Source organism: Parus major, chromosome 1A (assembly GCF_001522545.3).
Source record: "Parus major isolate Abel chromosome 1A, Parus_major1.1, whole genome shotgun sequence".
Classification (NCBI taxonomy): Eukaryota; Metazoa; Chordata; class Aves; order Passeriformes; family Paridae; genus Parus; species Parus major.
This window is the reverse complement of record NC_031773.1, coordinates 43,638,700-43,651,611: the sequence shown is the minus strand read 5'-3', so window position 1 is coordinate 43,651,611 and position 12,912 is coordinate 43,638,700. Positions and strand designations below refer to the sequence as shown.

Sequence of the window (12,912 nt, the reverse complement as noted above, 5' to 3'; positions counted from 1 at the left end):
ACACAATGCCCAAATCTTGCAGTTTCTACTGAGGCAAAATTGCCCCTGGTTCAGGTTTTAAATCCAGTGACTGAGCATACTTTTGCTATGTGTTTACTGAAGATATGATAAACAAACATCCTGACAAGATGATATTTATACATGTATAATGCATGGCACGTTAATCTTATTAGTATTCTGAACATTGTTTTACCAATTACTGACATATATTAATGAAAGTTTGAGCAAACACCTTCAGGTAATCAGAAACACCCACTAAAGGACAGCTCTATCTACCCTTGTGAAAACAGTGATTGGCCAAAATATCATTTGTTCTCCAAGCTGGTCAAAATACAGCCTCGTAATAATGGCACAGTGCACAACTGTCACTGTTTCACAGCATCCATCAGACAAAATGACAGCCTCTACATCATTAATCATTTCACATAATAGATATAAAGAGAATCCTGTCACATGATAAATGTCTCCCACTTTGAAAATAAACGTCTATTTTGCCTTGGCATTTATCAAGCCGCACTTATGCTGCGGCAACATTCTATTCCAATGACATTATCTCAAACGGAGCACATGGAAAATTCTGAAATTACCTTTTGTGTGTGTGTGTATGTGGGGAGATTTACTTGGCTTGTGGACCATATTCAACCTTGCTAATGAAAAGAAAAGAGGAAGATGGCACAGAGAAAATGAAAATAAATTCAGTTCCAATTTTAGTCATCTCTCAATAACGTTATTAGAAGGTTCTTATTTGAGAAACCACCACTACCCATTTTACATTGAAGATGTGTAACTGATGCTTAAAAAACACTTTGGGTTGATCACCAAGCTGATTTAACACACTGCCAAGGATTTTCAAATGTAGATTACTATAAATTAGGTATCAGTTTCCTAGTCTATGTACCTGAAGAGGTAGCCTGTATTTTCAAGTAGAAGGTTGAAAAGGTCTGGGTTTTTTTCCTAAAGTGACAAGCAATATATTAGGAAAAGTTAAACAATAAATAGAGAGTGAAAATATTTCAGCTTTTCTTTAAAGAGGTGAGGGAAGCCTAATGTCTGCCTTCCAAGTTGCCTGTCATTTATTTCCCCAAAACAGATATCTTAAATCAAGTCAAACATATATAAAAGCCAAACTGTTCTCACTTACTTCTGTTTTTTCATCAAGATGCACTTGCACATCACTCACTCTGTGTCTATCTGAAAGACTTATTTTCCAAGTTTCACTTTGCGTAAGAAAACTTGTTGGTAGTGAAGTTGCAAAGCTCTTAGAACCTTGCATCATTATTTCAACTTGCTCCTTCAGATCAGTCAATTTCTCCCTTAAAGAAATAATTCTAAAAGAAGACAGGTTTTTTTCATTATTATTGGTATAAAACAACAATATTTGTTGTTTCCAGGTTATAATTAGGCTGATCTAGCTTTTAATACATATTGATTAGGTTCTACATTTTCTCTAATTTCAAGACTGATCTCATAATTTTACAAAAATAAGCTTTCCATTTAATAAAGTGGAGATATAAAATGCATTAGCTTTTTACATGAAAAATTGGAAGAATTATTTTAGGAATGTGTCTCTCAGAAAAGTTTTTTTCATCCAACCAGCACAAGGGTGGCAGAGGCTGCCCATTATTTCTTCTCATCCACCCACTAAGCAGTTCCAAAAATGTTAAGACAAGATGAATGACAAGGAAGAAATAATGAAAAATGACAAGGATGTAAAATTCAGGTCAGTCTGGTGCTACAACTGAGAAAAATTCTTGCATCCTCAGGGTTGTCATATGGGATGGAGAAAGTAGGTGATCCACTGAGAGAATGGGAATAACTGCTGGGAGTGCTTCTTATGGCTGCTACATTGCTATGCCAGTGTAATATAATTAGCATATGTTACTTGGTTCTTTAAGAACCAAAACTAAAATGCTAATAAATGCATTGAAAAAGCAACTGCTTGGATGGGTTTAACACTGTGTATGACATCTTACAGGTTTTACAGTGAAAAATCTTTGAAAAGAAAAAATGAATGCTTTTAAAGATTTACAGCTCTTTGATATTTTGCACTTTACTTTCTCTCATCCTAAATGGCTGATTGATCTTTAATACAGCATGAAATAACAGGACAGAGTCAGTGATTATTTACCTAGCCAATGGAATCCACAAGTGGCCTGAAAACACAGACGTTGGAGTAAAAACCGTCATTTCGCTAATCTTGATAGGGTTTATGTTATAAGCATAAAGCAACAAAACCTATAAAAGAGACAGAATGGGTAAACTGCAATGCAGTAGACCTGAGCTATTTCAGTGATACAAGATACAATAAATATCAAATATAATGTACTGATGAAGCCTTAGATAACTGGCCTTCAAAAAAGAGAGGAGTGTGACTTCATATGAATTTGTACTCCACTCAGTTTTTATAGGCTTTAAATCAATTTAATTAATTAAATTGAATATAATTACTATGGGTTTAAAAATTAGGTATACCCTATGGTGCCACTTTGAAAATCCCAGCATTGTCCTGATCCCCATCAATCACATGCATGACTGTCATCATGCTAGGTTTAAATCCATGAAGTGTGCATAACTCACCAATCTAATAAAGCCATATCATTATAAGAAAATTAAATAGAATATTCTCATCTTTCACTGCAATAACTTACTAGTGCAGTTGAAAATATGATTCCTAATGGTAGCTGAGTATTTTGACTATATAGAAAATGTCAAGAATATGGCATTCATACATTATTTGATTTTAAAACTTGTCCCATGTCCTCTACTGATCTGTATGCTAATGCTAAAATAACCTGCAAAACCATATTAAAAGGTACATTATTTACATTAACTTCAGAGAGCTTCTATCAGTTTCCTAATAAAGATAAATGGGTCCAATAGAAATTTAGAAACAGATCTGCTATGCCAAAAACTTCGAGATCATGGATTTTTATTGCTGTAGCAGAAATTTCACCTACATGTTGTTCCCTTGTGTGAAAATAAAACAAATTCCGTGTCATAGTCTCTGGCATTCCTGCAACCCTCCCATTTCTTTCATTTTTCATGTTCAGTCTGATCTTTTAGGAAAATGAGGCTTATAAAATCTTATTTTCCCTGTACATGTGTATCTTTGCTTTTCCAAGAGTCTCCCACCAAACTATTATTCAAATGTATCATGCAGGTCTACCCAAACTTAGAGTGGAGATCTTAAAGACTTCAGGGATTTACAACAGGGATGAGTACAGTATGGCCTGGAAGCTCTATATGGACAAAAAAAGGTGGAGTTTTGGCCTGCCAACAAAAAACTGTCAGGGCATTCTGCTTTGCTCTAGTTATACCTTAGTTTCTGTATGGTTTGATGGCTTTGCCACAGAAGGAATATACCACTGAATGTAAATTTCCTTATCCAAAGCATTTGTTGCTCTACTCTCTGTCCGCTTATCTTCTGTGGCGACAGAAACTGGAGAAGCTACTCTCACATGTGACACTAATGATGCAATTTCAGTAATATCAAGAGACACCTGAAACACAAAATAAAGGTTTAAATTATATTTTCTGTGGTGAGACAGGAAAAATCTGTTACAATCAAGTGTCTGCTGGAATTGGTATGACTTTCATTCCAGCATAAATATATGTTTATTTAGGTAAATGGGTAGTTTTTAAAAGTGTCCTTTTTACCAAGTTAAGACTTTTCAAAGCTCATGTGATGACACATTTCTAAAGGTAATACAAAGGGTCTGTAGTCTGACTTAGAGACACCCACAGTCACAATGACTGTTGCCTTTCACTTCAAATCATTATGGCATTGTGGTTTTGGCTAAAATCTGGTATTTGGCACACTGATGATACAAAATTTAGTGATGAAAAAGTAATTTGTCAAGCATACATATTGATAATTAAAACAGGATTCTGAATGTTAGACTAATGCTTTATTTATGTTTACCTATCTGTTTTCTCAGCTGTGCAACTAACAAAGGATGACACCTGCTGAAAATTAAATCACTTAATTTGTGAGGGTTTGTTGTATTTTTATAAAATACATATGGAACATTAGCAGGGCATTCATCAAACAGCTACTGTTGGCAGTCATTCACCAGGGAATTAATGCAGGAATACTGTCAGTCAACATTCATTCATGAACCAATGAATTGTGAAATTCATTTTCTTTTCTTAAAATTGTGAAATATTTGATTTAAAGGCTGAACAGTAACACACCATCTCTGTTTTTTAAATTATTACATAGCTCTATCTGCAAAGAAGACTGGCCAGTCACATTTTCAGGTAATGTGGAAACTATTTGGAATGGTCCTAATGTCTCCATCATTGATTCAAAAATGTGGACACTAAAAACAGCTCTCTGGGGAGTTAGTTCTTTTCAAATTTTGAATGTCCATGGCGGAAAAAATGGAGAATTTTACCTACTTTCTCTACAGAAAATTCAGCGTATGACAACTACAGGGCAGTAAATCCAAGTGAACAGAAGATGGACTTTTCACAATAACCTAATCTTATGCCATTAAGCCAGTCACCATCCCACATGAAACTTTAGTAGAAGTCAAAGTAACAATGAATCCAGGCATGTGGAAGTCATAAATTCGAACGCATGGATGTGCTTCAGTGGCCATAACCCATGGTAAGCCATGGGGTGTGCATGGAAGACCCACCTTCTACAGCCCTCTTCTAATTCAGTTATGAATCACCCAACTGTCCTGCCAGCATGGACTGCGAACAAAACTAGGAGAAAACACATATATGGACATGGGAAGAACCTAATTTATGATATGCCCCTGAACTAGAGCTCTTAAAATCCCATTTTATGCTATATATTTCTTTCTTAAATGTGTGTTATGTTTTGGTTTTTTTTCCTGAACTACACCCTTTGGATTTCTATTCATATTGAATCTTTTTGAAGAAGGACATTACAATGGCTGTTGTCCAACTGGTGGGTTGCTGAATATCATACATAAAACATTTGTCTATTCAACTTTCTCAAAAATCTGAAAACAATCTGTCTTAGTTAAGTATTTCCAGTCCTACTTACTATCATGGAGCAGAACAAAAAACAAGCATGAAAAATGTAACAGGGCTCAGAATTTTAATTATAGACCTAATGTAATTTGGATTCTTTGGTCAGCAGACCTTTAAGAGTCAAAAATAGAATACAGAGATAGATGTAAGCGAAACAACTTCATAGATAAAAATCATTCTTTCAAAAGGTATGTCTATTTGTACTGTTAAAACTCACAGTAATAAATTACAGTTACATTTTTAAAATAACATCTATAACCTTCTGGATAGTTAAGGCTTCTAAAAATGTGATAAAAATCAATGAATCTTAGAATTAAAAAAAGTAAGAGTTTTATGCTTGTTAGCTGTCTACAACAGTGAAGTTAACACATGATTATGCAGCTTGTACCCGTCATGAACATGACAGTGAGCTCTGAAGCTTATTATTCTAGGATACTGTAATACTAATTATGTCAAAAAAAGAGCAGACAGTAAAATAATTTTTGATATATGATGGCTGTTATAAATGTCACACACTATATATTTACAATTTATTCAGTGGCACAGTCAGCTCTTTGTTGGGAAATGAGTAATGATATGCTGTCCAACACTGTAGAAAGTTCACCAACTCCAGACAAGCTACTTTCACAGAAGTATTTTTATTCATTGTTATAACATACCAAGTTCTCCCTCCTCAAGGCTCCCCTTCCATTTAATACTGAATAAAATAACTAAAAAATAAGCCACAGTGATCTGTTGTCGCAGCAGACCGCATGTTAAAGATAGAAATGAGAGAAGAGACACACTTTTATTCATGCAATGTGAAAAGATCCCTGTTTATTCTTCCTCACAACTCAGCCATCCTGACTCCAACTCCAGCAGACTCAGCCTACAGCCTACATTGTAGGCTTCCCTTGCAGACTCTGACTGGCCTCACAGCAGCAATTCTCTCTCTTGTTTGGTCAGTCCTTCCTCTGGATCATACCTCATCTGTTCTGTCCTTCAGTTTCTCCCCTGACCAGCCAACCTACCCTTTTATCACACTCATGCATATTGGATATAGCTGTGATTCATCAGGGGTAAGGTTGCCTGTAATCCCTTCTGCTACAATTCCCCTTTTCTTTTAATTATCAAGACACATTTAAACAGACACATGCCCATGTTCCACTTGAGACTAACAGTTATACAGATGTTTAAATCCATGTATTTAAAAATTTAATAATTATATAATTATTATATTATATTATATTATATTATATTATATTATATTATATTATATTATATTATATTAAATACAGTAAAACTACTCCATCTCCAGCACCTGGCCTGGTTCACCCCTTGCCAGTCAACCTGGTGTCCCACAGCCCCCTGTGGGTCACCATATTGCTGATTCCACCTCTCAGAGCTCCGGTGGCCCTGAGGCAGCGGGTCCGGGTCAGAGCCGTATGTGCCAGTCCCGCTCTGGCGCTAGGGGCAGGAACATGGAGAACCCCACCGTGCACCCCAGCCACACTACCAAGGTTGCAAATCCCAGCAGGGATGCCCCCAAACATGTCCCTGTGTCCCAGATTCAGCCCAGAGCCGGTTACTGACCAGAGACACTCCAGCACTGTGTCCTGCAAGCTTTGCCCAGTTGTGCAATCCCAAAATATCTGTACTGTCAACCCAAAACCTCTCCAACAACCAACCCAGACTGCCCCAGCAGGCAACTGTGAGACCTCAGGCTGCAAGCTAGAGCAGTGAAAAACCTCCCCAGGCTGCAGAACCTGCAGAAAACCCTGAAACAGAAAGCACCTCTAAACAGAAAACCAAAGAGGCCAAAAAGAAAAGAGACTAAAAAAAGGCAATGGTCTCTTGATGATTTTGAAAGTGGTCATCCTCCAGGGAAAGGAAAATTTGGGTAAGTGTACCTTGCACATGAAAAACAAAACAAATTTATTCTTGCACTGAAAGTGCTCTTTAAAACACAGCTTGAGGAAGCTGGTGCAGAACATGAACCACAAAGTGTTAGGCACCCTAACATTCTCAGATTATATGGCTACTTCCATGAAGTGACAAGAGTCCACCTGATCCTGGAGCATGCACTTTGTAGAGAAGTCTACAGGGAATTTCAGAGGCTCACCAAGTTCTGTCCCAGCAGACCTCACATTTTTGGTATGAAAGATGAAGATTTACAAGATTTAAAACCTCAGCGCTTACTGAGTAACAACCAACTTTATTAACCAATAAAAGCACCTTTTTAAATATAATTGTTTTTAATCTTCTAGGGTCTAAATACACTGGCTATGGGATGAAGATTTTTTTGCAGGACTGAATAACACATGGATATTTGCATTTGTAACTACGTAATTCACTGCTTGCACAGGATTTTGGTTTTGTACTGATCTTCTCCATAAATAATTTCATTCTTCTATAGTTCTCCCAGAAATATCACCATTGGAATTATTGAGAATCTGAATGAAATACCAGTATAATATTTTTGAAACATTAGAAAGAACGTAAGTACCTCTGAAGAATCACTGTGACTACTGAGTGACATTTCTACCTCACGTAGTTCTTCTGGAAAATTCTCAAGACAACACATTGAATATTCAAACAAATTCTTTTCAAGGAAGGAATGCATTTCTGCTATGCGCAGAACAATTCCTGTATCAGAAATCAAACCAAGGTGTCCATCTCTTGCTGACCCGGGTCCTGGGTTAGGAGAAGTTTTTAAAAGACATTTTTAAAATTACATCATTGTTTTCCATTAAATTGTCAAGTTACTACAGCTACTCTATGTTCATAAATTTTGGAAACATAAAATATGTAAATAGATTCAATATCAAATTAATGCATATCCAGCAATTATACTGATTGTCCTTAAATATTACTAGCTTATGTTATTTGTAATTTTTCACCAGTGATCAGATAATGAAACAAATTCTCACTAGACATTATAAAGTAGCATCAAATGGGAGGTGTAATTTTGAGGTGTAGGTACTTAAATTCAGAGTCTAAGCACCAGTATGTTCACTAGATGCCTAAGCACCCACTAGAATAAACACATATTTATTCAATATAGTCAAAATAAGCTTTAAGAGCTCTTAAGACCCCAGTTTAGACAGCTAGGGGCTGATCAGCTGATTTTCCCCCTAGGCTCCCCAACAGGTAACTAAAGGTGAGATTTACATGCATGTTCCAATACCTACTTGACAATACCTACCTGTCCTTACAGTTCTGTGGTGAGCCAGAATATTTTCATTTAGTGCTGCAAGGAGAAAACCCAGCCCTCTCTGGAACTGTTATTTTCAGAGTTGCTAGGTTTCTCTCTATATAACACCTGTATGTACAATGAAGTATTCTTCTCATCTACTGGGTCATCACTTGCATATCTAAAAGCTGACCATCACATGTAGGTGCACAGTCTTAAGGCCTTGCAATTAATGGATTCTTACTCTGTTTGAAAGGCCCTATCTATTACCATGTTCTGTTTACAGTGAAAGAATCCATGCATGCAAATCACATCTGGGGTTTCAGTCAAAACACATTCAATAATGCTCAGCCTTCCCATTTACCCTACACTCAGGTCTCCAAAATGGAACCTCAAACTGAACAGATTTATTTATGATGTGACTTAAGCTTGATTTTTCTAGAACTTCCAATGTAGTAATAACAATTAAGTTTTGAGGGAATCCTTCCTGTTATTGTGGAGGCTTATGAATAATTATGAAGAAAGGCAATCTTCACTTGCATCATTTGTAAACTGACATAAATCTGGATTTCCATGAAGATTTTTTTACATTTATACAATTTAAAGGAACTCAAAATTAGGCTACTTCAGTTGACAAACTTTACACCTGACACTGTTGGCCCTCAAGAACAGTATCTCATCTCTAGCAGTGTTCTAGAAGGAAATAAAAATACATACCAGAAAGGTTTGTGTTATAAATTCTTTTTAAATGATTGTAGTAGCGAATTAGGTGAACCCACGTTATTTTATCTTTCTTCTGGCTGGCCTTGGTGACAAGACTTTCTGTTCCTTCACTTTCACTCTGACAGTCTTCTGTGATTTGTTTGTTTTCAGTAGAAGATACTTGAGGAGTTTCAGAGACAACATTGTATCCATCTGCAACTCCAATCAGAGTTCAAGAACAGACATTAAGTGGTTGGAATTTAAAGGCTATTTCTGTGTTGTATTGGAATTGACTAATCTGTAATTAGAAGTATAACTTGTGAAACTGCTTCTATTTTTCATACAAGAAAAATTATTTCTATTCTGCATTAATATGAGTTGGAATAGTAAATAGCCTTAAAATTAGTTGAAAATTGTTTCTCAGATCATGGGCAGGAACCTTACTAATCCTTGCAAGAAATTCAAAAAGAGTAGAGAGCAAGGTGCATTCTCTCTCTCTGAATTTGAATATAAAACCATTAATTCTGCCCGTTGTTCAATAGGAGATATTTACTAAATGGAAACAACACAAGGAGTCATCAATCATAACTGTGTCAGCTGAACCTCCCAGTTATGTTGACCCAAACTCAGAAGAGTTAGGTACTCTGAACTATTCATTTTTAGTTTTAATCCTTCATCCCCTTTAGATATTAAGCACATTTTTCAATGAAATATACTCTAAACTGTGAAATAAAACAAAAGATAATATTTTCCTTTGTGCTGCCTAAAAGTTGTACTTATGCAGAAAGAGGAAAAATTTATCAGTACAGATACCACTACATCACTGCTTGTATTCAGTACTGGTTTTTACTGTATTAGTACACAGATCTTTCAAAAGCACAGTTCTTGAGCTCTGTTTTTCACTCCAAATTGAACAAACGTTATGTTATAGTGATTCCTAAGAGTAAGCTTTCAGAAAATAATTATGAGTGCTTCTACAAAATGTGAATGTCTCTGTTATTCCTGACATTTCACTGTCAATGCCAAGAGTTTCAATGGCCATACTGTCTTATAGATGAAAACTTAAACATGTGTTTCATTAAAAGTTTTATAGAAAATATTTAGTGTGCTATGCTGAGAATTTCCAGTTTTGTATTTTGGCCTACTATTGCTTTTCTGCATTTTCTATTCTTCTTTGTATTGGCTAACAGAACTATCAGGAGAAACACCTGCTGCATTTGCTAAGAGAAACAATGATCTGTAATTATAAGCAAATGGAGCCAGTACAAAACAATCAGATGGAAAGTCTTAGCATACAACACTTGCTTTCATAAACCAATCAAAACACATATGTTTAAACACTGTACAGTACGCAGACATGGCTCAGCTTTGCCAGCACCTATCAAAAAGAGCAATTCAATCTTTCTCAGTCACAAGTGACTGTGAAATTAATTAATTGAAATTAAGTCACTGAACCAAAATTTTATCACTAAATCAATGGTTCCCAGTTTAAAAATAAACATTATGATTTTGCCTTAGTGTTTATATAACATCTAGCAGTCATTATCTCAGAATTCCTAGTCTCACTGTTGGATTTCAGTATGGATTTCACTGGGGATTTTTTTTTAGATCAAAAACTTCCATTTCATCAATTCTTTTAGCTAAATATAAATGCAGAATTTAGTTACAAACCAGGCAAAGTTCTACCAAGCTAGTGGAAGCATATCTAAATAATAATCCATTGGATTGGAAAGATTTTGTAAGAGCTTGAGCTTTTTAGTTTTGGTGGGTTTTTTGTGGTTTTGTTTTTATTGTGTTGGTTGGATTTTTGGGGGATGATGCAGGGAGAGAAGCTATTCAACACTAGCATCTCTTTGCAAAATCAAGAGGAAAACAAACTCTCCAAGAGAAAGCTAATATAACTAGGGAAAAAAATCAGTTAAAAGTCAAGGTTTGGGGGAAAAAGAAAAAGAAAAAAAAAGCAAAGAAAGCAGTGATGATTGATAGGAACGCCAATATCTGCTTTATGTGACTGTGGATGTCCTGTAACAAAGGACCATCTGCTTTTCCAAAATTATGGCAATATGTGCACTCTGTCTTTCTGAAACACAGTATGCAAACAATTAATTTTTCTTAACATATTGAACAACTGCACAGGCTGATATTTAAAGACCCATGAAGTATCTACTTAATATTTTGTATTGCTATGCACAATGAGTCTTTTGCTTTTACTTTCCAAAACTGATATATAATTTTTCATAAATTAAAGTTAGATATTAAATTTTCTGATATTACTAGATATAAAGGAATACCAGATATGAAATCTCTGTACGAAGAAAAAAGATCCATAGAAGCAAATTCTGGGATTTTTTTTTTCACGTCATCCTTCATGTGCTTTTCTTTAATTCTCTTCATTCCAATTAACTGCTGAGAAGCAAGCACAGCTTCACTGACCTAAAAATAACATTTATTTTATTTGGGACTCATTCTCAGAGTAGCAAGATGAGGACAAAAATTAATTATAAAACATACTATATTTTTAAAAGTTAGGAAAATATTCTATTTCTTTCTCACATAAAGTACACATTCTATCTAAATGAATCATTAGTGCTGACAGCTTAATTACTACATAGTGATTTCAAACCAGATATCCTCATCTGGATGCTACTGATGTTTGCCCACATGTCAAATACATGTGCACACATATTAAGCCATGTGCCATTTTATTTGCACTGAATCCAAGTTAAGGTAAACAAAGTCAGTTCTGTCCAAGAGAGATTAAATGCATCATTCAGTGTCCATTTTAATTTTATTAAACAAGACCCATGCCAGAAATTTCAAGAAACCTTCACTCTTGTTTCTATTTGCTTGTGTAAGTAGAATAAGATGAAATGTAAGAATAGAAGAATCTCTTCAGGATATTGCACCAACCTGTGCAGCTGCTCTTACTGCAATCCAGGCTTGTACTCTGTAGACTTCTGTTTGCATAGCCTCCTCAGAAGACCGATCTTCAGAAGTGGTCTAAAATTATATACCAGTTCCCAATCAGGATTCTAAATATATTATGGTAAATTATATTCCATACGTAGAAAAAAAGTCCTCCTACTTACAATATTAAAAACATTATTACAAAAAATTACAAAGTAATTGTTTTATTTGAAAATTGTAAAAATTGGCACTGACTGTAAATCCATGGATTAACTGCTAAAAATGAAAAAAAATTTCCAGAGCATACTAATTGGCTCCTCCTGGAAAAAGTTTCCTCAGAACAGCTTATACTATGGTCACTACTGTATACAGTGCTGCTATCATATTCCATTTTTTTTGAATCTTCATTACCTCTTTTCTCCAATGTTACACATTTTGCTTTCTATCTGTGGCTTGTAGAAACTTGTATGTCTCATGCTGTCATTCATATTTGTATAGAAAAATTGAAATCTGATAAAGTTAGCATTTAAAAATATGTTTGAATGTTTGAATAAGTTTGAATGTTAACTATATTTTGCAATGTAAAAATTAATTCATATATAATCAAAAATTAAAACACTTGGGTCTGTGTCTTCCTTTTTTGTACAGAAAAATATTTTAAAAATTATCATTCAATGCAATAAAAGGAAGAGATAACATCAAACAAGATCAAATTCTGAGAGATAAAAAATTATTTTATTTCTTTGTGTGGTTTTTCTAGGAGGACTTTCAGTATCAGTATGATGTAAAAGTCTCTGCAATTAATAGTGTGGCAAGGTGCACAATATACATTTCCTGTTTGGAAGAGACCACTGCCCAAGAGATAGAAAACACACACTTGATTTGGAACGCACCAAATCTGTCTGTGATTCGTCCTCATTAATTTCAGCAAAATTCAAATATGATAGTGCTATTTCAAGGTATGACCGTCTTATTAACCTGTAAGAAACAATACATAGAATAATCAGCTTTACTATCAAAGTAAGCATTACAGTGATACAATCTGACTCCTGCATTAGACTAACTAGATACCTCACCAAATAAACCATTCATCCAGCCCCTGTCATCTACTTTAAGTGTAGCTT

At 35.0% G+C, this 12,912-nt stretch overlaps 1 protein-coding gene across 3 annotated transcripts in view; it reads right to left on the bottom strand.

Moving 5' to 3' along the window:
- The window catches only part of CFAP54 (cilia and flagella associated protein 54), a 105,782-nt gene that overhangs the window by 4,620 nt on the left and 88,250 nt on the right, over positions 1 to 12,912 (bottom strand). For 2 of the 3 annotated variants that reach the window (XM_015627290.2, XM_015627293.3), the window contains 8 exons: positions 12,682 to 12,766; positions 11,792 to 11,881; positions 11,173 to 11,314; positions 8,897 to 9,100; positions 7,493 to 7,680; positions 3,318 to 3,500; positions 2,129 to 2,235; positions 1,142 to 1,328 (listed from right to left, as the gene is read on the bottom strand). In XM_015627290.2, the coding sequence (XP_015482776.1) occupies positions 1,142 to 1,328; positions 2,129 to 2,235; positions 3,318 to 3,500; positions 7,493 to 7,680; positions 8,897 to 9,100; positions 11,173 to 11,314; positions 11,792 to 11,881; positions 12,682 to 12,766 (1,186 nt within the window). The remainder of the gene's footprint in view (positions 1 to 1,141; positions 1,329 to 2,128; positions 2,236 to 3,317; positions 3,501 to 7,492; positions 7,681 to 8,896; positions 9,101 to 11,172; positions 11,315 to 11,791; positions 11,882 to 12,681; positions 12,767 to 12,912) is intronic. The other variant, XM_015627292.3, reaches the window with a different exon arrangement.